At 41.6% G+C, this 25440-nt stretch overlaps 2 protein-coding genes across 5 annotated transcripts in view; one reads left to right on the top strand and one right to left on the bottom strand.

Annotated features, from left to right (window-relative positions):
- NCKAP1L (NCK associated protein 1 like) overlaps positions 1 to 6810 on the bottom strand; it is a 158684-nt gene extending 151874 nt beyond the window's left edge. Inside the window, exon 1 of the mRNA XM_072134686.1 lies at positions 6525 to 6810. Coding sequence (XP_071990787.1) covers positions 6525 to 6626 — 102 coding nt within the window. The 5' untranslated portion in view covers positions 6627 to 6810. The remainder of the gene's footprint in view (positions 1 to 6524) is intronic.
- Positions 469 to 22845, top strand: LOC140117712 (protein D7-like). Of its 4 annotated transcripts, XM_072134688.1 has the most exons (11): positions 469 to 593; positions 2332 to 2407; positions 11588 to 11622; positions 18510 to 18607; positions 19489 to 19615; positions 19717 to 19791; positions 19876 to 19972; positions 20054 to 20139; positions 21065 to 21116; positions 21275 to 21333; positions 22691 to 22845. In XM_072134688.1, the coding sequence occupies exons 4-10, from the start codon at positions 18515 to 18517 to the stop codon at positions 21312 to 21314; spliced, it is 570 nt and encodes a 189-aa protein (XP_071990789.1). In that variant the 5' UTR covers positions 469 to 593; positions 2332 to 2407; positions 11588 to 11622; positions 18510 to 18514; the 3' UTR covers positions 21315 to 21333; positions 22691 to 22845. The 4 variants fall into 4 exon arrangements, with proteins under 4 accessions (XP_071990789.1, XP_071990790.1, XP_071990791.1 ...); XM_072134689.1 differs by lacking the exon at positions 11588 to 11622; XM_072134690.1 differs by lacking the exons at positions 469 to 593; positions 2332 to 2407; positions 11588 to 11622 and adding an exon at positions 11639 to 11695.
- The last annotated feature ends 2595 nt before the right edge of the window (positions 22846 to 25440 follow it).

Genomic DNA, 25440 nt, shown 5'->3' with positions numbered 1-25440 from the left:
TCTAATAAATGTTCTGCACTGCATTCTTAATATGTAAAGTCCCTGCTTTAAAAAGGTCTTTTTACCCCCATCAGCTGAATTTCCTGTTCAACAATGGCTGCAGATTGAGGGTCGTGTGATCCTAACTGTCCAGGACCAATTTTCCTTCCATGACTTTATGATTGTCAACATTAGTAAACACCTTTTCATAGTTGATCCCCACTCTCTTCCATCGGTCTGTTTTAATAAATATTTACTATTAACTATTAACTATGAAGTTACCGTAATAAAGCAATGCAAACTTGTTGAATGTCAGTTTCAGAAATAGCAAGACCAAACAAAAAATATGTCCATGCTTATATACTATGTACATGTGATCTGTGCATACTCATTTACATGATGCCACCCTGGCAGCAGGTATGTACATTGTACAGTGTGATGTCTTAGTGCCCACACTATGACTGTCAGTTAACAGTTTGCAGGTGGCAGCACCACAGTTATAACTGCTTGTGTGCATCTATGGCATCAGCCAGAAACCGCACATCTGCTACTCACTTCTCATCAGAGAATTAGAAAATCAGAAGAATTTTCGTTATTTGAAGACCACTTTGCTGGTACATTTTGGTTCCGACAGCTTTACAGAACTTCCATGGTCTCCTGAAGATTTAGCATGATAAAGGGCTTTCATCATACATCCCCCTTTGTGTAAAGTTTTGTAGATAGATTAGCACAAATTTAAATGATACCTTTTGAATATATAATGAATCAATCTGCTACACTTCTCTTTACTAAGCAATGTAAATATATGTCAAGCATGTAGCACCAAAGCCCTAGCCCAAGGGACCCACTGCCACTAAAGGACATCTACCACCACATTTAGGGTTGGTAGACTGTCCCCAAACGTATGCTCGCTACCTTGGGGTTATGGGAACCTCCTGCTGGCATGCTCCGGACCTTCATCTATACTAAATTATGCATTTACAAATTTTATGTAACCCGGAGGCGCTCACCATTCGGCTAGCCGAGCACATCCTGCCTCCATCGGAACATAATTTATGCATCATTCCCCTCATCTATATACATCCTCGGTGCCTGCAAAGTCGCATGTGTGTTTTTCTTGCGCAGCCGCACTTCTCTCCTGCCGGCTGCGCAAGAAGATTAGCAGACAGCTGTGTGACACCACCAACTGTCTGCAGTGCTTTCCGTTGGCGCCGAGCATAACGAGCATACGTTTGGGGACAGTCTATCACCCCTAAATGTGATGGTAGATGTCCTTTAAGCCCTCAATACTGTTGTCTTACTAATGCTTAGTGATATCATATACTAGATAAGTAAACTAAGACATTTGTAATCTTTTAAGACTAGGCTCTTCATCAGGATTAGTACAACACAATAACTGAAAAATACATATTAATACATAAAAGAACATAATAATACTGTAATAAATGAGACAAGTGATATGAAACAGACCCATGAATGCAGGGCTGCCATTGGGAGGGAATAGTGGGAGTCCAGTCAAGGGCCTGACCAGAAAGGGGGGCCCTGACTCACAGTATTCCCTTCAGTCCCTTATTAATTGTACTGGTATCTCTTTAAGAGATGGATACAATTGAATGGTATAGCATCTCATACAGGTCTTTCCCCTGTATGTAATGCCATATACTAATACTGGCGACGTGTTGTTGCATCACATGCACTGAAGGTTGGGATCTGGATGTGCCATCCAGACCCTCCCCAATAGTACACGCAAAGTGTGGATGAAGCGACTCCCTGCACAGCCTGCAGCATGGTAGATGTAGAGATTCTGTTGGCTGTCTGTTTGGACGCCAGCAGCGGAGGAAGTGAGTATTTTGTTCCTTTTTTGTCTATTGTGGGGCACTGTTCCTAATGACTACTGGGGCACTGATATTAAAGACTCCTTAGGGCATTGTTACTAATGACTACTAGGGCACTGTTACTGATGAATAATGGGGACACTGGTCTACAGGGCACTGTGACTACATTGGCTACTGTAGAAGTACTGGGATTAAGGGTCACTGTTGGGCACTGTGTGCATGAGTTCCTCAGGGGGCTCTGTGACTATTGGTTACTGTGGAGCATAATAACTATATTGACTACTGTGAGGCACTGTTACTAATATAGATACTGTTGGTGCACTGTTACTATTATGGATAGTGTGGGGGCACCTTTACTTTATTGGCTACTCTGCCAGCACTGCTATTGTATTGGCAACTGTGACGCCATAACAGTGATCTCTGGGGGAGCAAGTAAACATTAATGTTTGAGTTAAGAAGGTAGTGGCGAAGATGATGAAGAGAGGAACCTAACATTTTTATGTTTCTAAATGTACAGAGACTGACATGGCAGACAAGTAGAAGAAGGAACTGAAAGAGACTCCTTCAATCTTCTGTGGATCCCCAGATTTGCAGTAAGTGCTTCTAGTGACTATGATCTCAAAATTCTGCAGCATTTCCCAGTGCTTGTACTACGTACTCTCTGAAATGAGCGTTGAAACTGGCCCCATTTATTTTAAGCCATTAATCCATGCAGTATATTCAGCCTTCAGCCTCTTGATGTATCGGGCAGGGTGCTGTGCAGCGTTTATTCTACGCAAATAAACGCAGCCGGCGACTTTTCCCACTCCCCACTGGCGTGAAGGTGGCGGAGAAGGCAAAATAATCGCAAGTGCTAGCAAAAAGCTTTTGCGATAAATATGCCCCATACAGTATATAACACACCATACACTGTATACACATACAGCATATACACATGACAGATACAGTATATATACATCACATACTGCATTTATGGTATACATATTATGCTGCAGCATAATATGTATATAATGTTGAACATCCTCCACTCTCTAGTGTGTTAGGTCGAATGACAGGGCCCCCTGACACTGCGAGCCCCTGTTACAGCTGTAGTTACACCCCTGTCACTGTTTTCTGTTTCAAGGAACTGCTTTGCCCGTTTTGTTGAGTGACAGGGGGCATTGTCCTGCATGAAAATGACTGGCTGAGTGAGGAATGCAAGGAAGGAACCACGTGTTCTTGAAGAAGGTTCTGATAAACACTCGCATTCACTCTGCCATGTAGCTGTTTGAAAGGTCCAACTCCTGCAGAAAACACTCTCCAAATTGTGACAACACAGCATGGAGACTCTTGTTCCTTTAGTGCCTGTGTTACCACTCAGACGTGCATCAGAACAGTATCAGAAAAAAACAGGGCTTGTAACTTCCTCCTAAATAAGTTTAGTTTCAACTGACAGGAAGTAAGACTTTCTATCGCTGTCACACATGAAATAGTGAAAGACACACAGCAGGGTGGTGCACCCGGGCCTTCTCACAGCTGAGACGTGAGATTTTCTCTTGGAACAGAACAATGGCCAATACAGAAAAGAAAAGAACACTCATAGCAGAGAAGATTATAATAAGATAAGATAATACTTTATTAGTGTCACAGTGGGAAAATTCACAGTGTTATAGCAGAGAGAATACAGAGAGTGCAGTACAAAGAATGACAGAACAATAACATTAGGGATAAATGGACAAAAAGAAAAAAGGGATAAAAAGACAAATAAAGAAGACAAGCAATAATGAGGTTGTTTCAAGATTCCATGTTCTTCAGTATTCCAATGATAAGAAAAAAACCTGTTCTATAAGTTATATAGAGATACAGGTCATGTATGCACCCTATCATTCCCTTAAAGGGGTTGCCCAGCATAAGCGTTTTTTTTTAATATGAGCCCATGAGGGTATAAAATAACAAACATGCTATACTCACCTATCTCCAGTGATCTGATACATTGTGGGGCCTCCAATCACTGCAATTCTCTCCAATTTTATACCCTGGGTCCATATGCAAGGACCCTCATCCCAGGAAACCCCTTAACTGTCTACTGAGATATAGGAATATTACAGAGCAAGGCTATCTTCGGTAGTGTCATAAAAAATGAGTAGAGCAATAGGAAAGAAGGGTCTCCATTCTATGCATTGGTGAGGGTCTCAGCAGTCGGATCCTGTCTGCAACTCCATTTTTAGATTCTGTTTGAAAGCATTCTTGATGTAATGAATCCTGGCTCAGGTTACATTTTATTTCTTGTTTAATCATAGGGTATAATATATGTCACATTTAAAGGTGCTGAAGCTGATATTGAGTTGTGGGAGTTCTGACATTTGGATTTTAGCTGGTTTTATTGTCTATGTCTGCACTTGCCTAGTAATATTTATGACATGTTCCATTCATATCAATGCATGTAATGTGTTTTTTTAAATGTGTAATTTTTTTAAAGTGTCAAATTTATTTAAATGAAGCTACTACAAATGTAACAGTAAAACCAATTTCATATCTCTGTGCAAATTTGCATTAGCTCCTTAGGCTACATTCACATTAACCTGTGCCCGCCGTACCGCAGCACGGCGGGCACATGTCAGCACCAGGGAGAGGGAGGGTGAGCACTCTCCATAGTAATGTATGACGCGTGGCGCTGTATTTTGGGGAAAGATAGGACATGTCCTATCTTTTCCCTGGTTACGGAACAGTATGGTGCTGCATGTGTGCTGCACCGTACCGGCGCTGTACAGATCCCATTGCCATCTATAGGGGACTTATATACATCCCCCATACGGCTGTGTGAATGTAGCTTTAAACTGTACTGTGTATAATATTTTGCTTTCCAAAACAGGCAAACACAGGATACAGCACCCAGGATACACAGAACACATTTAGCACTAAAATAAAGTAAAAGCTTGTACAGGTATTTACCAGTATTATTTTTTATATACAAGTGGTCATTATGGAAATTAATGACATTAAAAGGTTTTGCCAAGGAAGTACTATTAAAGGGGTATTCCAGGAATCGGCATAATTCATATACAAATGGGTCCTTAAAATATAAGCTAATATGTAAAATTTAGCTCCCCTTAGCAGAAAAATGCTGTTGACATACAGTATGATGGAGAATTAAAATGCTACTGGCCCTATAATCTGTCCGTTAATTTCCTCCGCACGGTCCGTTGCGGAGCAGACACATGACAGAAGATGGCCGCTGGTCACATGTCCACATCACATGTCCTGCACCTGCCTGGGCAGATCATGTGATCACCACTAGGTTTGGCTGTAGTCGGTTGGTTGCAGTGCATCCAGTATGACAGGTGTTTTGGTGATGGCAGCTACACATTATTACTATGGTAACAGAGCAAGAAAACCTGTTAGATCATCACTGGGAGCAGAGCATAAGAGGGAGGAGGAGTTACTGAGAACTAAAGGATCTTGGGACAGCTAGTGGCAGCCATCTTGGTGATAACTCTGCTTACTTTAGAGAGGCCATAACATTTTGTGAATCATAAAATCAAACTATTGAAGCTCCGTTTTGTGACTAATGACATTGAGTATTGTTGTACTCAGTTATTTATATCATCATGGGTTTTTGTATCAGACGTTCATATTCCCGGAATACCCCTTTAATAACATATCTAATCATGGCCCCATACATTAATCAACTGTTATGCCCATCATAACCAGAGAGAATGGAGATGAAAGTATGTGGTCCTGTGCTCTACAGCCACTGCTCCAATTGCAGTTACCTTCAGCAGGGTACATTGAACACCCTCATAGGGTAACCCATATTATACCTACCCTGCTAAAGTTTACTTTCTGTGGCGTTCCGTGTCCTGCTGGCTTCTGGACAGTAATGTCTGCTCACATGGCATTGTAATGTAATATAAAACTTATCTTTTTTTCAGTAAAACCAATTTTTTTTATACAAAAATGGGTGTCCTGGTGACAGGTTCCCTTTAATAATATCACTCATCTGTTTCTATAAAAACAAAGATTTGAAGCATGCAGATAATTATTCTGGAAAGGAGAGAGATAAAGACCAAGCCATCAAACAACCAGTCTGACAGATCTGCTAGTGAATGACATCCTGAGGCTTGCAAAGTATTATATGCAAGCTGCAGTAGGCAAAGTATAACATCTTAATTAAAACCTGACACAATAATAATTCTTAGTCCTTTATGTTATCTACAGCCTTTAATATTGAAAATAATCTTTACTAATTTTTAGCTAGCCATATTTCCCTAATGTAAGCTCATTGTAAGAACAGGGTGTAGTCAGTTCTATATTTTATCATTACTCTTTTACTATTAAACTGAATGTAAAGCAAATCAATGGACACAATGAAATGATACTTTTTATGATGTGCCCTTAATACAATATTTGTAATTTAGATTTATTAATACTTAGTATGAGTATCTTTATGCACTAGTAGAGATGAACGGACTTGATGGCCAACCATAGGCACAGTATCTAGGGGCGTTCATTTGCTGGATCGGCTGATCTGAGGTATTGCGGCCGAGCCCGAACTCAGACATCAGGTCCAATCATCTCTACTTTCTAGTTTTAGGTTCAGCTATTTAAGACTGGTATATACAAGATTTTATAACAATGTTGTGTTAGTAAATGTGATCCTAAACCCACCTCCCATCTCCTAAGTCATCCTATTAAATTGACCTTACATAGTAATGCATCAGATGTTCTTACCTTTTTGATATTATAGATTCGGATCAAAACTCCTTTGCCTCTGTCGTTTAGTATCATGAGCTTTTCAGCCAGCTTGTGTTGGTACGCGGAACCCAAAGCCATCTTATGCAGCCAGATAATAAGAGTCACTGATCAATCCAATATAACTAATAACCGATCACTGCAGATGACACCTATCTGACTGACTCACAGAAAATCCAAGAGTGCTAAGGGCAAGTGAACATTTGTGAGAGAATTTCCTCCTTTATGAAATCCTTCACTTGTGATACAGGCATGAGCACATAACGCCCACTGATATTTAGGCTTGAGCACACAAAATTTAGAAGCTGATGTGGTGCTTACACACCAACCCCACTTCCTCTTTGTGTCTGGTTGTACTTCATCTTCTGTAAAAATTTCTAAACTTCCTGATCTTCAGCTGTCCGCTTTATTTTGCTAGTACTATTGGTTGAAAACATAATAATAGTCAGTATTCAGAAAAGATCATAAAAGAATAATATCAAACCGGCAACGTGATCATGTAAATGGCAATATCCAACACTATGGGGCACATTTACATACCCGTCCCGTCGCGATCCCCGCAGTGCGTTGTCCGACGAGAGTCAGGTCTGCCGCAATTCACTTAGATTGTGTGCCCAATTTCCTGCATGTGTCGCTTCCCCCGCTGAGGTCCGCCGGAGTTCACCTTCTTCTTCCCGGTGCATGTGAGGGCTGATCTTTGCTTTTTAAATTCCGCGGTTTGTCTGAATCAGTCAGGTTGTCCGACGTCCACGCCCCCCGATTTGTGTCGCATGCAAACCGGCACCGTTGCGACACAATGCAATCCCGTGCGCCAAAAACTCGGGGCAATTATATTGGTGGATTCCAGGTTGCTTTTGCACATTTATTTAATTTCCAAAAGGTCCGTATAATTTTTGGAGCTCCATCCCTTTTCCTTCTGCAAAGCCAAGTATTGTAATTCTTCTCAAAGAATCTAATCATGTTTTGCAAACCCTAAAAACCCACTAACTTTTTTAGCAAAGGTTTTTATATCAGTAATACAAGTTAATATTAGAAACTTTGTAAGGGCTCATGCACACTCCAAGTTTTTACAGACGTGCTAGAATTTTTACAGCTAGGACACGCACCCATATCTTTTTATGGGCTCATGGATATTGCTGTGGATTCCACGGACCACAATAAGAGGGAGGTTCCGTCCCATATTGTGGATCCGGGCGGTCTTTCCCAATTTACAAATCAGCCAGAGGTATAACTAGGAGAAGTTTCCCTTTAAAAAAAAATCTATACATATTTGTACACCGACACATGTTTATACACATACATACATTTGAACACTCATACACACAATTAAGTACTCATACATACATTTATAGATTTCTACATACAGCATATACGTGAAAAGTCGCCGGCTGCGTTTTTTTTCTACGCCAGGCCCTGCGTATACCCCATAGAGCTTATGCTGTACAATGTGCAGAGCAACATGCATATAACAATGCACATCCTCTATTGTAGTGTGGCCGGTCTGGTGGCAGGGCCCTCTCACACTCTGGGCCCTGTAGAAGCTGCTATGGATGCTAAGCCAGTAGTTATCCCCACCCTGACATCAGCCAGTGTGCAGTGGGTATTGTTTGCTTCCCATAAAAATGTTCAATGTTCATGTACCCTCATATATTCTATAATAGAAAATTGCTTCTTTGTCTACTTACTTTACAATCCTTCGTACTTCATAATTGCCTTTTATATATAATTTCCTATGAATTCTTTCTTCAATTACATAAGTAGTTACATAAGTTTGATTATATAAAATCTCTATGGAGGAGAGAGGAGTAGCAGTCATAGGAGAAGAGTGTCCTCCTATCCGCTGCTAGTGCACTCACAGAGAAGGCTGTATTCACATGTGGCTTTAATGCATGCATATTAAAACACAATACAACAGCTGGGAAGCTGGGAAGAGGCGATTTGCCTTATTACATTGCAATGGCGGATCTTCATGCATTTTATTAATGGGGGATCTCTGCTGTGGATATTTCTGTTAAGGGGGGGCCCTGCTGTGGAGATTTCTGCAAAGGGGGTTCTGCTGTGGACATTTATGTAAAAGGGGGGTCTTTGCTGTGGACATTTTTGCAAGGGGGGGGAGCAGCTGTGGACATTTTGTAAAGGGGGGGGCTCTACTCTGGACATTTCATTAAAGGGGGGCTCTGCAATGGACATTTCTGTAAAGGAGGGGGGCTCTGCTGTGGTCATATCTGCAAAGGGAGGCAAAGGTAGGATCTGCTATGGACATTTCTGTAAAGGGGGCTCTGTTGTAGACATTTCTGTTAAGGGGGCTCTGCTGTGGACATTTCTTTAAAGGGGGCTCTGCTTTGGATATTACATTAAAGAGGACTCTGCTGTGGACATTTCTTTAAAGGGGGGCTCTGCTGTGGACTTTAAATGAAAGGGGGCTCTGGTGTGGACATTTAAATAAAGGGGGACTCTGCTGTTGACATTTCATGAATGAGATGCAGCTGATGCTGGACATTTTTTTGAAGTAGGGGCTGTATTTCCCCCCTATGGATTATATTCAAGTCAATAAGTTTACCCAGTTTTTTTAGGTGGTAAAATTAGTTGCCTTGGCTTATACACGAGTATTTACTGTATGAACATTTTTGTTCCTCCTACCAGTAGCCCGGATCCCCTGATGACGCTGGTTTTCCAGCAAAACATGTCGGGGGGCTTGTGTCTTAATTTTAACATCATGTTTTTTGGCTGCTACACTAATGTGATCGCTGCAGAGATCTAACACCTAGATTAATATAGTGAGGAGAAATCTACCTCAAATACCTTACAACTGTGTTAGCAGTCCAAACATGTGTTTTTAAGAGTTTAAGGTTTATTCTGTCCTAGGATAAGGTTTATGTAGCCTTGGCAGTCCTAAAAGGGCAAACCAAATTGTTGTATTAGTCATAGTGAAAAGGGCATGCGCGGCAGCTTCAAGAAATTTAAAGGGCTAGCGTGCCGATAATTGACGCTGGCCGACCAGCCATACTGCTTAGATTCTAGCCCCTTTCTTTGTCCGCTGCCGGATCTTTGTGCCTCACAGCCTTAAAGAAAGCTCCTTAGCGATTATCCTGCGTTCTTGTGTATTCCTGCGTTCCAGTGTGTTCCTGCTCCTTAGTCCTGTGTTACCAGAGTCCCTCCGTGTTCCTATGTTAGCAGAGTCCCTCCGTGTTCCCGTGTTACCAGTGTTCCTCCGTGTTGCTGTGTTCCAGTGTCCTGTGTGCCTCTGTTCCCGTACCCATCTGCCTGGATCTCCCGTTGCTGACCCCGGATTGGACCTGGTGGCACCCTGTCGCAGCAAGACCATCCCTCTTTGCGGTGGGCTCTGGTGAAGACCAGGTGCCACTTAGACTCCGGTCCCAGGTGTCAGCTCCCGCAGTGGTCCAGAGGATTCATGCATCCTGAATCCTGACAGTTTTTTACCTCGACAGAATATGATGGCGCTATATAAATAAAGATTATTATGATTATAATGGGTTATAAGAGCATTTTTGAAGTTATTCATTAAATTATTTTTATGAACAGTACAAGATTAAGGATATAGAGTATATTGAGTATATATAGTAGTACTTAAGTCCTAACATCCGGGGACATGTTGGTTTGGACACTGGGGAGGCCCTAGTAGTGTGAACAGCCCAGGGCCTATGAGACACTGGATCCTCCACTGCTGATAACATCTGCTTTTACAAAATGCAAACGCTAATGTGATGTTAAAGGGAACCTACCACCACGAATCTACCTATAAAGGTAGATCGGGTGGTAGGTGGATGTAAGGGACGTGAGGATAGCTCTTTTTAGAGCTAATCCTCACGTCCCTGCTAACTTTAGGTACACTTTATTCCCCTAATATGTAAATTTCGTTATGCGGCTACTGGGGCGTGGAGTAGCGGGCACGAGGCTACACAGCGCGGCTACTCCACGCCCCAGTAGCCACATTACTCCTCCTACCCGGTTGCGTGCGGCCTCGGAGCTGGGACTGCTCAGCCGTCGGCCGGCGTTCTGCGCATGCGCAGAACGCCATCATGACGGACGAGGGCGCGCAGCTACGAGGAGCTGCGCGCCGCACGCAACCGGGTAGGAGGAGTAATGTGGCTACTGGGGCGTGGAGTAGCCGCGCTGTGTAGCCTCGTGCCGGCTACTCCACGCCCCAGTAGCCGCATAACGAAATTTACATATTAGGGGAATAAAGTGTACCTAAAGTTAGCGGGGACGTGAGGATTAGCTCTAAAAAGAGCTATCCTCACGTCCCTTACATCCACCTACCACCCGACCTACCTTTATAGGTAGATTCGTGGTGGTAGGTTCTCTTTAATTGCTTTAATAAAGTAAATGTGAAACATCAAATTAACATTGAGTTTTGTAAACACAAATATTAACAGCAATTCAGTTCGGTAAATCTCCTCTCTTCAGCTGTTGTATTGCGTTTCGAAACACATGAATTAACACCACGTGTGAACCTAGCTTAAGACTGAAGTGATAAGAATAGCAGGAAATAAAGACTACAAGTCACATACAGACCAGAAACAGTGTTACATAATGTTTTATACACACCAGACTAGTGATTTCTGCAAAGTTTGTTTGAGGGTGAAGTTACACGTACTGCTAGTGCTGCATTAACAAATGCCTAAAACAGTCTCCTAAAATGGACACCGCCACTGCATGTGTGAACTGAGCTTTATTCTGCATAAAAGTCAAAGCTGACATAAGCTGTCCACAAACTAAATTTGGAAATTTTGAGACTATATAAAGCTACTTTTATATGTTATAATTTATTAGAAAAAAAAAAGGAACTCGCCTTGGAAATCCTACAAAAATACAACAGAAAAAATATGTAGTGTTGAGGGCCCTCTAGTGGCAAAAGTAGGACAAACAGTATTACAATATGTAGGAAGATAGCCATCTTCTGCATCATTCTAACAATGTGTATAATAAAGTAAACCTTAAACTTTTAGTATACTCTGAGTCTGACCTTCAGGGCACAGTTTTCATTGAACAGTCTATCATTTGTGACTCTGTTTTTTTAGGTTCTGCGAGTTGACTGCTGTTATTTATCAAAAAGGTACAAGAAAAATGTTTGCAGAAAGTATTCAGACCCCTTTAAATTTTTCACTTTGTTTCATTCCAGCCACTTGGTAAGATCAAAAAAGTTCTTTTATTGCTCATTAATGTACACCATGCATCCCATCTTGACAGAAACAAAAACAGAAATGTAGATATTTTTGCTAATTTATTAGCACATGGTCATAATTATTGAGACCCTTTGCTGTGACACTCATATTTAACTCACATTCTGTCCATTTTCTTCTGATTCTCCTTGAGATGGTTCTACTCCTTCACTGAAGGCCAGCTGTGTTTAATTATACTGATTGGATAAGGCCAGCTGTGTTTAATTATACTGATTGGATAAGGCACACACCTCACAGTGCATGTCAAAGCACATGAGAATTATGAGGTCTAAGGAACTGCCCAAGAAGCTCATAGAAAGAATGTTTGCAGCACTCAAGCACTTAAATGGAAGAAGTTTGGGACGACCTCTCTCTTGGTGAGAAAAATGCCAAGATCACTGTGGCTGAGCTCCAAAGATGCAGTAGGGAGATGGGAGAAAGTTCCACAAAGTCAACTGCAGCGCTCCACCAGTCAAGGCTTTATGGCAGAATGTGCCGATGGAAGTCTCTCCTCAAGACATATGAAAGCCTGCATAACGTTTGCAAAAAGAAAGAGGCAGTGGCAGACTGGCACACCCAAGAATTCCTGGGGTGGGCCCAGCTCTCTCCACTTAATGGAGAGGCTCAGAGGACTAAGCTAGTAAAGCCTTATGGGAAAGATACTAAAAGAATAGCTGCAATCTTCAGTGAGAATCCCAAAAGGAGACTCCAGCAGCCAGGCAAAAAATATATATATATATATATATATATATATATATATATATATATATATGTAATCTATAATTTTATTAGAAGAAAAAATATAAAAACGTATCCAAAACATGATATGACGCGTTTCGGACCCTGTGTGCTCCTTTGTCGTAGCCCCCATAGCCTAATGATATAATTTTTGCCTGAATGCTGAAGTCTCCTTTTTAGATTTTCATTGAAGATTGCTCTGCTGTTCCCACACGGCTCTCCTTGCATCGGCTACCACAGAACAATGCTGATTATGGAGATGAGCAGAACCTAAACTTCTTTTTTCTCTTTTCACAAGAGTTCAGTAGTTCTGTGCTACTTATGGCCCTGGGCTTCCCATTTCTTGTCAGTGTCTCCCTCTCCTGCACTGTCAAACTTATTGGAGGGGAGATGAGTGACACAGGAAGAAGATGGCAGGGGTTAGGAAAGCTGACAACAGTTTACTGCCTTCTTTCCCTAGCCCTGTCCTGTACTCTGCCACTCCCATCCCACTAGTGACCTCCTTACCATACTGCAGATGGCAGCTCTCGAGACTTACATTCCTCCTCAGCTGCTACTTTCAGAGTTTGCCGTTCTGCAGCTGCCCACATGTTGTGTAGCCCCCTCCACTTCTCAGCCATGTAGTTTACCCCCAATATTTTGACCCTCCCCTGCTGGTCTTTTGCCCCCCTTCAAACTTCAACTGCAGATTTAGGCCCCATATACACGACCATCGGGAGGACTTCCCCCGTAGACGGCAATGGCCGCATGTAGCGATACCGTAACGCTCCGTACACGGGAAAAAGGTCCTATCTTTCCCCATGTTACGGCGCTGTGGATCTCTATGAAGAGGGAAGGGGTCACCTCTCCTCTCTCCATGGCTCTCTGTGGCTGTTTGTACTACTGTCCAGCAATCCAAGGTCCATTAAAGGATGGTGAGTAACTACATGTTATGAGTGTAATGCATAGATGTGTGTAATATGTATACATGTACAATGAGTATATATGTATTTACAGTATATATATATGAAATCATTCACCCTGACAACCGTCCAGACCAGATCTCACAGACAGTGTAGGAGATGTGGATGCTACCCCGGGTTGGCCCGTCTCTGCAGCTGAACTTCTCCTCCTACTGCAAATATTTGCGTATCAGCCAAATTTTACCACAAAAAAAATGGAAAAATGTATTGACTCGAATATAAGCCCTATGGGTAGAAAATGCAGTCACAACTCTAATAAAAAAAATGTGGAGCAGCAGCCACACCTTATTAATGAAATGTCCACAGCAGAGCCCCCTTTACAGAAATGTCCACAGCAGAGCCCCCTTACAGAAATGTCCACAGCATATGCACTTTTTAATGAAATGTCCACAGACAATATGTCTGCAGACCATGAGAAATGATAGTTTGGAGAAATGAAGGTTTAATCACCAGAGACGATAGGGCTTTTTTACTATGAGAACTGTCAATCTATGGAATAGCCTGCCTCAGGCGCTGGTCACAGCAGGGACAGCAGAGAGCTTCAAGAAGGGTCTAGATGCCTTTTTACACCTAAATAACATTGATGGTTATGTTATATAGAATAGTTTCCCCTAAATCCCTTCCTCTTGCAATACCTTCCCTTCCTTGGTTGAACTTGATGGACAAGTGTCTTTTTTCAACCGTATAAACTATGATACTATGTTAGTTAGCCTACCTGCTCACTATGTGCATGTATACAGGATGAAATCAAACGTCCCATGGACTATTCTTGGTATCCCATGAGTTATCCACAAGTGAGTTCCTTTCACGCACTGATGACCATTAAAAATGACTTCCCAGGACACAAACACTGGCAGGAATAGTGAATTTGCATCTCAATTTGCACATGCACAGGGTTGTGAAATTCACACCCATGTGCATGAGTTCATAGAACCAAATGAGGACGTGTTCTAGCATGAGCACATCCTCATTTTCTCGTCATGTGCAGATAGCCTTAGCAAATGACGGTTTGGCACATCTTAGCTCACAAAAGATAAGTGAGCATTAACTAACAAAAACTAACTACCCAATATGTAAACATCTAGGGTATAGTAATTCATGTATATTTAGAATATAGGTAAGAAGAAACATTGTAAAAGTATTACTTTTCGACTGTATGTATGTAACTAGGTTTTTTGCCACCTGATCTATTCTACCATCCATGTACTTCTTGTACATGAAAAATGGTTGACTTGCGGAACTGAAAAAAACTGACGCAGAAACAGCATAGATTCCTGATGGACTACAAACGTATGCAAATTTTGTGGTACGTGAGTTTAAAAAATCTCTTAGTATCTGCATTCAATTTATTTTTCACATCCCCAAAACTTTGATGGCAAACAACCTGGTTCCACAGCATCAATTAGAAAATGAAACAGACCAAGAATCAGGAGAAGAAGCAGGACTGCTATGGGAAACAATGGAAGGGTAAGTAACATTTTATTGTGTTGATACCCATAGGGAGAGTGGGGGGCAGGTGGCAACAATGTGAAGAGGATGGAAAAGTTAGGCCACAGTGTGATAAGGATGGAAAAGGGAGGTCACAATATGAGGAAGGATGAAGGAGGGAGGCCACAATTTATGGAGGGAAGATGTAGAACAGGAGGCCTCAGGACGCTGTCCCACGTTGCGTTCGCAAACGCAGACGCAGACAAAACCGCGCCCACCGGGGCGGTCCGCGGTCCGATCGCATCGGCGTTCCTATGGAAACGCCTGCGATCGGGTACGAGCCGACGGTGTTTTGCGTTAAATCAATGCAAAACACCGGTGGCTCGTTCCCGATCACAGGCGTTTCCATAGAAACGCCGATGCGATCGGACCGCGGACCGCCCCGGTGGGCGCGGTTTTGTCTGCGTCTGCGTTTGCGAACGCAACGTGGGACAGCGCCCTCAATATGAGGGAGATGAAAGACAGGAGGCCACACTATGAAGGGGATGGAGGGCAGGGGGCGAAATGGGAAGGGGAGGAAGAGAGGGTCACAATAGGAGGGGATGGGGGTAGTAGTAAAGAAAGTATTATATATTAGTGAAGGGGAGATAAATAAAAGTGGGGCAACAAAATTAAAGGGAGGATAAAATTAAAGAGGGGGCATTTTATGGATCCACAAGGGGGTTGGCCACAGAAAAGGGGCAATGTAGGGACCCCCATTATACTGTTTAGGGGTGGGATAAGAGAGTGTTACAATGCACGTGTTTAAGGAAAAAAGGAGGGGCTTTTTGTCCCTCTTTATCTAGCCTAAAGGAGGTTCACATATGATTCAAAACACAATATAAAATCTGAGAAGAGGAGATTTGACTAATTGCATGGCTGTCAACATTACATTTACAAAACGCATACGTTAACATCGTATTAATGTTGATAGCAATGTTATTAGGTAATCTCCTCTTCTGAGCTGTTCTGATGCATTTGAAAATGAATGCGTTCGTGCCATGTGTGAACGCAACCTTAGGGCAGACAGTGGAAGATTAAAAGTTATATTTGGAAGCTATAGAAACTATAAAATAAGCAGTAATAAAGCAATAAGTAAAATGAAGAACAAGGTGGGGCATATCCTAGCACAAGTTACCTTTAAATAACCATTTATAATTAGCAGATATACCGTATTACCATGGCTAAGACCACCGTGCCAAAGGTTTGGAGTATGTTTACTTGTCCCATTGCAACTTGCAATTTGCAGCTACAATCACACAAAATCCAAACCTGGAGGACTTCTTCAAATTGTTGTGTCACAGACAAGGTAATTAGTTGCAACTGCATTCCCTTTAGGGTGCGTTCACACGTTACGTTTTGACCTGCGTTTTCATTGCGTTTGAAACGCATATACAACAGCTGAGGAGGGGTGATTTGCCAAATTGCATCACTGTTAACATTTATGTTTACAAAATGCATCGTAAATGTGATGTTAACGTGTGTGTTAACATTGGGTTTACAAACGTAAACGGTAATGTAATTAGGCAAATCACCTCTCATCAGCTGTTGTATATGCGTTTCAAACGCAATGAAAATGCGACCAAAACGCAACGTGTGAACACGACCTTAATCACTTGTGATGGCAAAACTTTGATCTTTGTCAATGAAACATGAGTACAATGACCCTTTACTAGAAGAAATTTGGTGCAGGAAACATGGGCAGAGCCTGAGTTGAGGTTTTAGTATGAGGACTACGGTAATTCTAGCAGGACCAATGAGCTGGAATGTAGTAGTTTATAGCTGAGGCCCTGCCATGTTACTCTAGTAGTATCCTCTGTGTGTGCTCAGTGCCCTGTGGTTTTAGGTAAGCATGTTGTGTGGGGAGAAAGTTCAATTGTCTTTTGACAAAAGTGAATGATTCTATGTTGTTTAGCTACTTGTGAGTAATTAAACCTCATTCATATTGCTGCAGACTGAAAACTACATAAAACACTGAAAACAAAAACCTATCTTCATGTAGATGTGTGTTTTACACTTGTCTCATTGACTTCTGCTGGAAGGCCCTGGTGTAATACAGCATAGCATGCTGGGATTTTAAAAATGCATGATCTACTGTATGTAGAAAATCATCTGCCCAATATATTGCATTCATGTTTCATGAGGCCTAAAAAGGAAACTTCATTATGTAAATATTTCTTTAAAGATTTATTTATTTTAATTTATCCCTCCCCCAATTTATACAAAAATATTTTGCTACCTTTTCCTTTTTATTAGCTAGTTTACTCCTATGTTGGGTTGCGTTTTTGATGCATTTCAAAGGTTTCAGCCTTGATCACATGCTGAGGTTACAGTGCGTTTCCCTTGCATCTGCTAAAACGCAATGTAACCTCAGCATGTGATCAAGGCTGAAGCCTTTGGAATGCGTCAAAAACGCACAAAAAAACGTGACTCAATGCATCCTGTGAACGTGCCGTCAGGGAATTACAAAAATGGGGTGTGAACACGGCTTTTAAAAAAAAAAAAAAAAAACTTCAATGTAATTAACACCACCTGGTGTTCAGTCTATTGCAATGTAATATACACCTGCATTTTATAACTACTTTAGTGTATTTGCAGCAATATAAATCTGTAGCATGGTACGTTAGAATTCAATCCCCACAGGCATACTCAAAGGGGTATTCCAGGGAAAAGCATAATGAATGTTGAGATACAAGCTAACATGTAATTGATTTAAAATTTTTAGCTTCCCTTAACAGAAAGTTGTAGACATACGCTATAATGAATTAAAATGCTACTGGCTCTTTAACACCTTCCTGATGTGTGCCATATTCCTATGGTACACATTGTGAACTGTTGTATGGACATGGCACTCTACATACAAGGTGGGTGTTTGCTGCATATTTGCTGGCACCAATCACAGGTATAAACAAAGGAGTTCTGTAATCTGCAAAACAAGTCAGACTATTTATATAGCTATATCTTGGTTATCTCTGAAATCGTGGTGACCTATGATGTAACTGCATGTCCCTATAAATAAAGGTTTGGGCTTTTTTTTTTTTCATAAAAATTGCACCCAAAATTCTAAACTTCCTAAACAATCTAGAAAAATGAGAGGATAAAAAGCCATGCCAATATAAAGACATTTAGGGAAATGTGTTTGCGTGGGTTTCCTCCAACACTCCAAAACATACTGGTAGGTTGATTAGATTGTGAGCCCTATTTGGACTTATTTGGCAAGTTCTGTGCATGCTGCGTAATCTGTAGGCGCTATATAAATAAAGGAATTATTATGTTAGTTATGACATTATTTGGGTGGTATCACCAGCTGCCTTGAAAGCAGAAAATTTTAACTTTGGTAAAAATAAGGGTTGGTAGAAGTTCATGCTCCCCTTTCCACTTTGAGATCCTGGGCAATGCAGTGTGTGGCTGCTATTTGGATACACGGCTACAGTACAGTACTATGCTGCAGACCATGATGTACATCTTTATGGTATCTGGTAGTCATGTTGCTCTGTGATTGCATCATGAATGGTAGGCATTTATTGTAACCATCACTGTGGTGTCAATGCATTTAACGTGTCTCTGTCCAATCTGTAAATCTTTATTGGTGCATTGTTTGACTTGCTCTTTAGTTCTCATGGATTCAGAAGGTCTTCTCCAGTGCCCATATGATAAGAACCATATGATTCGGCCAAGCAGGTTTCCATATCATCTTGTAAAATGCAGAGAGGTAAGTGAGACTAGTTTGCTATTTGGCCTTAGAAAGGATTTTCCCACCAACAATCTAGGCCCTATTCACAGGATAGGGCCTAACTTGCTGATCGGTGGGGTCTCAGCGATTTTAGCCCCTCCACAGATCACAAGAAAGGGGGGGGGGGTCCAATGGGGTTTGCGGTACCTCTGTTGGACCCCCTCATCTTTCCCCGAGATGAGTGGAGCAGAGGGCAGCACATCTTAGAATGCAACACTGTCCGTAAGCTCCAGAGAGATGAATAGGGCAGCCTGGCCGGCTGTTCATCTCAGGGGGGGGACGGGACAGAGTGACAGCAGTGAATCTGACCCCTCATTCTTGTGATCTGTGGGAAGCTCGTCACTGTCACTGAGACCCCCACCAATAAGCAAGTTGGGCCTTATCCTTGGTGGGGAAAACACCTTTAAGAAGGTTGTGATGGAAACTGTATGTGTGCATTGAAACTACAGTAAATTCATGTATTGGCTAAACCTTCCCACATCTAGTACTAGAGCCTACATGACTTTCTCGTACAATATCCTATTACAGCCACTTGGCTTGTATCCATGCACCATATAGAGTTGCATTGGACAAGTGCAAGCTCTAAATTTATATATTCACAGAAGGGATTAGACAGTGTCCTTCTGCTGATTTGTGTACATGTATACATTCTATACAGTGACTAAAGAGGATTCAAGGTGCTTTGAAATGTTTACTGAGTCTTCAAGTAACAGGAAGGTAATGTCTAAGAACGTGTTCTCATAAACGCAATACTATCGCATTATGTGAACACAATGTGAATACCTGTGGGGGGGGGGGGGTGTATTTAATATATATATATATATATATATATATATAACTTTTTGGTTTCTTCCATATAGAATAACAGACATGTAGCAAAAGTCCTGGCCACTTGCCCATTTAATGCTCGTCACCGGGTACCCAAGCAGGAGCTTGAGTTACACATGCAAACCTGTGAGAGTAAATGTCCCCTGGAGCCATTCCCAGGTACCCTTCTATGTTATATTGGTTAGTGGATAAGTTTGTGGCTGTAGCTGATGGGAACAACTACACTATTACTCTTGATTTATTATAATATCCGTTGATAGATGAAGCGGTGATGCAAAAAGCAGAGCACTTCTCAAGCTGGCAGAGCCCACCGTGTGAAGAGAACTGGGATGAAGGTGCGCACACAGGTCACATTGGTAGAAAAGTTCAGAAAATGTATTATCATGAGGTAACGCTGGATTTGTTTGTCCGATCTATAGATTATTCCTCTGCTCCTAAGCCTTTTGTTTTGAATGAGTTTGGAAACTACCAACCTTACAGCAGCCATGATTCTGTAGATGGGCAATGTGCACCAGGGTCAGTATAAGTTTGTCAATGTGGTAGTGGGTTTTTTTTTTTTTCTATAGTAAATTTTTCTTCATTTCTAAATCTTTTCAGACATGCACAAAGGTCAACACAAAATGGACATAAAAATGACTGGAAACCTGGCGGGTCTAATGGCCTTCCTTCACACTCATACACGGGTATGTACTTGTGTTGGCCTGTAATTGTAATGAGTATACAGGCGGTCCCCTACTTAAGAACGCCTGACTTACAGACGACCCCTAGTTACAAACAGACCTCTGGTAATTGTTCATTTTCTGTACTTTAGTCCTAGGCTACAATAAACAGCTATAACAATTATCACAGGTGTCTGTAATGAAGATTTATTATTAATCCTGGTTCTGATAACAATCCAACATTTTAAAAATCCAATTGTCACAGAGACCAAAAATATTTGTCTGGATTTACAATGATAAAGTATAAAGTTCCAACTTGCATACAAATTCAACTTAAGAACAAACCTACAGACCCTATCTTGTATGTAACCTGGGGACTGCCTGTATAGACCTGTCATGTAGGAGCGTAGATGAGTTACAGTAACGCTTAACACTGCAGTCATACGGCCTATAAAAGGTTGTCCTCCACACACCTACTCCAGTACTGAGGTGTCCTTTACTTTATTTTTGGCTGGTCTACTCCCATCTTGTGGCAGTAGATTACCTGGAAACTGAGGTATCAACCCAACGCTTGCATAATGTGTTGTCACAATATTGCAACGTATGAACAATGGTGATGGATACACCAAACAATAGTGTAACATATAAATGGTAAAAACTGGTCTTCTAGGGGTTGTCCTACTAGGAAATGGCCGGGTAGATCAGTATTATGTAACCAAAAAACAAACTTTTCTAGTAAATGTGTAATAGTACGTCACCTATTTGACCTTTTTTAACCAATATTCCTTAAGAACTACAGTAGGTTTGTCATCTGTGGATTCTGTGATATGTAAGGGGTAACAAGTCGCACCTGGATTCACCAGATCCCTAATTTCTAGATCTAGAATATTTCTCTTGTCAATCTACAGCTTTAGTAGATACCTGCTGATTTGTCTTTGACCTCTTACAGGTGGATCTAGAGCCAATAATCAGGAGCCGGTTTATCCCAATGGAGCGTCAAGGTAAAACACTTAATTGTGACACTGTACTAGTATTTCAGCAATTCTAAACAATCCTTCCTCTTCTGTTACTGTCATCCCCTTGCCATAAATCTGCAACTAGTGCATCACCTCTTGTGTGTTCTGAAAATTTAAATTGGATTCTAACTTGTATTATACAGATCTGCCAATCCTTGGAAGACCAATCGGCAATGGAAGTAGTTATGGGCACTGGGAAGATGTAAGTTTTGATACAACATAGATGATGGGCATAAGTTGGCCACAAAAAAATGGCAGCTAGTACACAGCCACTGTAGGTCTATTTTGCATGGTGACTGCTGACATGGTGGCACCTGCATGGCAGCTCAACTTTCTATGGTGATGGTAAGCTTTTGCTCCTCCATCTCCTAGTTTGACATAGGCCAAAAACTCCACTCTTTGTGGCCCCTCTGTGCAAACTGTAGGTGTGCATGAGGCCTAACTATTCTGGAGACCTTGTGTCCTCTACCATTAAAGCAAGATGGTTCCCCCGTGATCAAGATGTCCAGATATGCTAGTTTAGATTTGTGCACCTTCAATGTGAATTTAAACCTATCCAGTTAAGATTTTCTTTTGTGAATCTCTAAGGGCGCGTTCACACGTTGCGCTTTGGTTGCGTTTTCATTGCGTTTGAAACGCAAATACAACAGCTGAAGTGAGGTAATTTGCCTAATTGCATTACTGTTTACGTTTGTAAACGCAATGATAACGCATGCGTAACATCGCTTTTACGATGCGCTTTGTAAACGGAAATGTTAACCGTGATGTAATTAGGCAAATCGCCTCTCCTCAGCTGTTGTATATGCGTTTCAAACGCAATGAAAGCGCAGGTCAAAACGCAACTTGTGAACGCGCCCTCAATGACTAGCACATAATCTGTGGAGGGGGGGGGGATAGAACAGCCATACCTACTAAGAACAAGGAACTCATTCCAGACAAAAACCCCAGATGACAACAACCAATGGGTTGGGCCTGCCACAATGGACATACAATATCCTGGTCACTAGGAGTTTCATAACTAGGGTTGGGATAGTGTGAAGGGAAGATTTGGACTGCTCATGTGAGTGCAGGACTCTATTCTGATGGACTGGGATCGTTGCAGTAGAGGGTTTAATAGCTGCCTGCAATCAGGACCAGTCGGGTGAATACCCAGGCTGGTGAGATGTACCTATGATATTGAATATGGTTTCTACGACCAGATTCTTAAGTAATTATAGGCAGGGTATGAATGGTTTGGGACGCTTCAAGCTGTGCCACAAGGCTTCATTGACACCACACTGAATTTTAGTGTATAGTGTGAACCTGACCCTAAAGCGCTGTTTTTGTGTAAGTGGATTAATGATTAATAGGACCCAAAAGGTTATTTTTAGAATTCTAAAGTAAGTTGTTTTGGACTTGCCAGATGTTACTGCACTGAGGTGCACCTACTGGTTATCCAAAAAATTCCACTTCCTTGCATCAATATCACAGCCAATAAATATGAACGGGGTAGCTCTCCCTTAACATAGGTGTTTGTCTGTCTTTTGTACCTGTTTCTGACCATTCTCTTCTTTCTACAGGCTTCTGGGCTGAGAAATCTGAGGAACTTTTTAACCACCATCAAATTGCATGCATTTTAAAATTTTAATTTTTTAAATCAAATTTACAGTATTTATTGCATGATTTTTAGTCATTTTTAATGAACCCTGCCAAATAAACCTTTCTTAACACTTAATTCAGCAATATTCCTTGTGTTGCAAACTTTTTGGCCTATATCATATTTTCACATGTATAAGACAACACTAAACTTTTCCAGTTAAAATATAGAGTTGGGGATATACACACTGTAGAAGACTATCCCTCTTCTGACCCATGTATGGTAAAAATAAAAAATAAAAAATCGTATTTGATTTCAATATACAGGCGGTCCCCTACTTAAGGACACCCGACTTACAGACAACCCATAGTTAGACGGACCCCTCTGCCCCATGTGACCTCTGGTGAAGCTCTCTGGATGCTTTACTATAGTCCCAGACTGCAATGATCAGCTGTAAGGTGTCTGTAATGAAGCTTTTATTGATAATCCTTGGTCCAATTACACCAAAAATTTTGAAACTCCAATTGTCACTGGGGCAAAAGAAAAAAAATTATCTAGAACTTCCATTATAAAATATACAGTTTCGACTTGCATACAAATTCAACTTAAGAACAAACCTCCAGACCCTATCTTGTATGTACCCCGGGGACTGCCTGTAATTTAATAAAAACCTTCTGTACAGAAAAAATCTTTTTGCCATCTTAAGGCGATAATAACTTTTTTTTATACTTCAGTGTACAGATCTGTGACATGTCGTCTCGTCTTGCACAAAAAAAATGAACTTTCATTGCTACCGCTCAGGACTGGCATGTGCATGTTATGACACTGCAGGGGTATAGTGGGTACATGGCAGCTTGCAATCACAAAGTCCAGTCCAACAGTGTCGCTACTAAAATCCCTGATTGTCTGTCTATTAAGGGGGGAAGTAAAAACTTTTAGGGTGCAGTTGCACATGATGCTAGCAGTGCATTTACAAAAGCAATGCTGGCACCTAGGGTGGGCCTTGGCCTGATTGCATATATGTTTCAATGGAAACACATCGGTAACAGCACCTGGTGGTGTCTTGCATTGTTTTAAACACAACACTTGCGCTGTGTGTAAGCCCAGACTAAATAAGGTTTCCAGACCGAGTTTGTTTCGTGGTGCTGGTCTCGACTAAGTTAGTTCATCAGTAATGGTGGTTCAACACTCACAACAGGGGCAAATACTTTATACTGAATACAGTTTAAATGATTTGCCCTCATCCACAGCTCTGAGCAATGCTGCACCTCCCTAGCTCCTTTATCTCAGTATATTGCTTATTCTGTGCTCTTTGATCTCAGATTTTTTTTTTTTTTTTTTTTTTTTTTTTTTTTTAATTCAAATCTCTCAATCATGTCTCCCAGGATTTCTCCCAAGCTGCACCAATTCTATGGAATGCCCTTCCCCGGTTTATTAGACTAATACCCAACATACAAAGCATCAAAAGGGATCTTAAAACCCAACCCCTTAGGCCAGCGCCACACAGGGCGCTTTGTCTGCGCTTGCAAACGCAGACAGTCGCACCCACCGGGGCAGGCCTCGGCCCGATCGCATCGGCGTTTCTATGGAAACGCCTGCGATCGGGAACGAGCCGCCGGTGTTTTGCGTTAAATTAACGCGAAACACCGGCGGCTCGTTCCCGATCGCAGGCGTTTCCATAGAAACGCTGATGCGATCGGGCCGAGGCCCGCCCTGGTGGGTGCGACTTTGTCTGCGTTTGCAAGCGCAGACAAAGCGCCCTGTGTGGCGCCGGCCTTAGGGTGAAGACACACATGGCGTTTTTGGGCCGTTTTTACTAAGTGCGTTTTCAGATTGTTAAAAACGCATGTGTTTTTGTCCGTTTTTAATTGCGCGAATTCGGAAAACCAGACGAAAATGGATGCGTTTTCAAAAAACAGACGCGTTTTTTTTAACGCATGCGTTTTTTTTAAGATCACGTGTCTTCACCCTTGGGGCGCGTTCACACTTTGCATCTTGACCTGCGTTTTTTCATTGCGTCTGAAACGCATATACAACAGCTGAGGAGGCGATTTGCCTAATTACATCACTGTTAACATCGCATTTAGTAAACGGAAATGTTAACACTTGCGCTAACAACGTGTTAACACATGCATTTTGCTAATGCGTGTTAACAAATGGAAACAGTAATGTAATTAGGCGAATTACCTCATCAGCTGTTGTAATGCGTTTCAAACGCAACGTTTGAACGCGCCCTGAGAAGCCTATAACACACGCCAACTGTAACACTTACAAGTTCGCACGTTGCGTTTTGGTCGCGTTTTCATTGCGTTTGAAACGCATATACAACAGCTGATGATGGGTGATTTGTTTAATTACATTACCGTTTACATTTGTAAATGTACGGAACTGAAATACGGGAGAAAATAGGACATGCTCTATATTTTTATACGGCTAGTATACGGTACAGTGTGCTCCAGTGTCAAAAAACAGCAATATAAATGGTTAGAAATTTGAAATGAATGTGGCCGTATGTAACCGTAAAAAAAAAACGGTACGGGATACGGACGTTTTCATACGTCCATGTGAATGTAGCCTTATGCTGCAGTCACATGCATTTGTTAACCTTATGTTAACTGTTAACTTTGTAAATGGAATGTTGACAGCAATGTAATTAAGCAAATCTCCTCTGCTCAGCTGTTATGATGCCTATTCAAAGGCACACCGGGTCGGCTTTGGTTCATAACATGAGAA

The sequence above is a fragment of the Engystomops pustulosus genome, chromosome 2 (assembly GCF_040894005.1).
Source record: "Engystomops pustulosus chromosome 2, aEngPut4.maternal, whole genome shotgun sequence".
NCBI lineage: Eukaryota > Metazoa > Chordata > Amphibia > Anura > Leptodactylidae > Engystomops > Engystomops pustulosus.
Note: the sequence above shows the minus strand (reverse complement) of the source record. Positions and strands in the feature narration are given on the sequence as shown.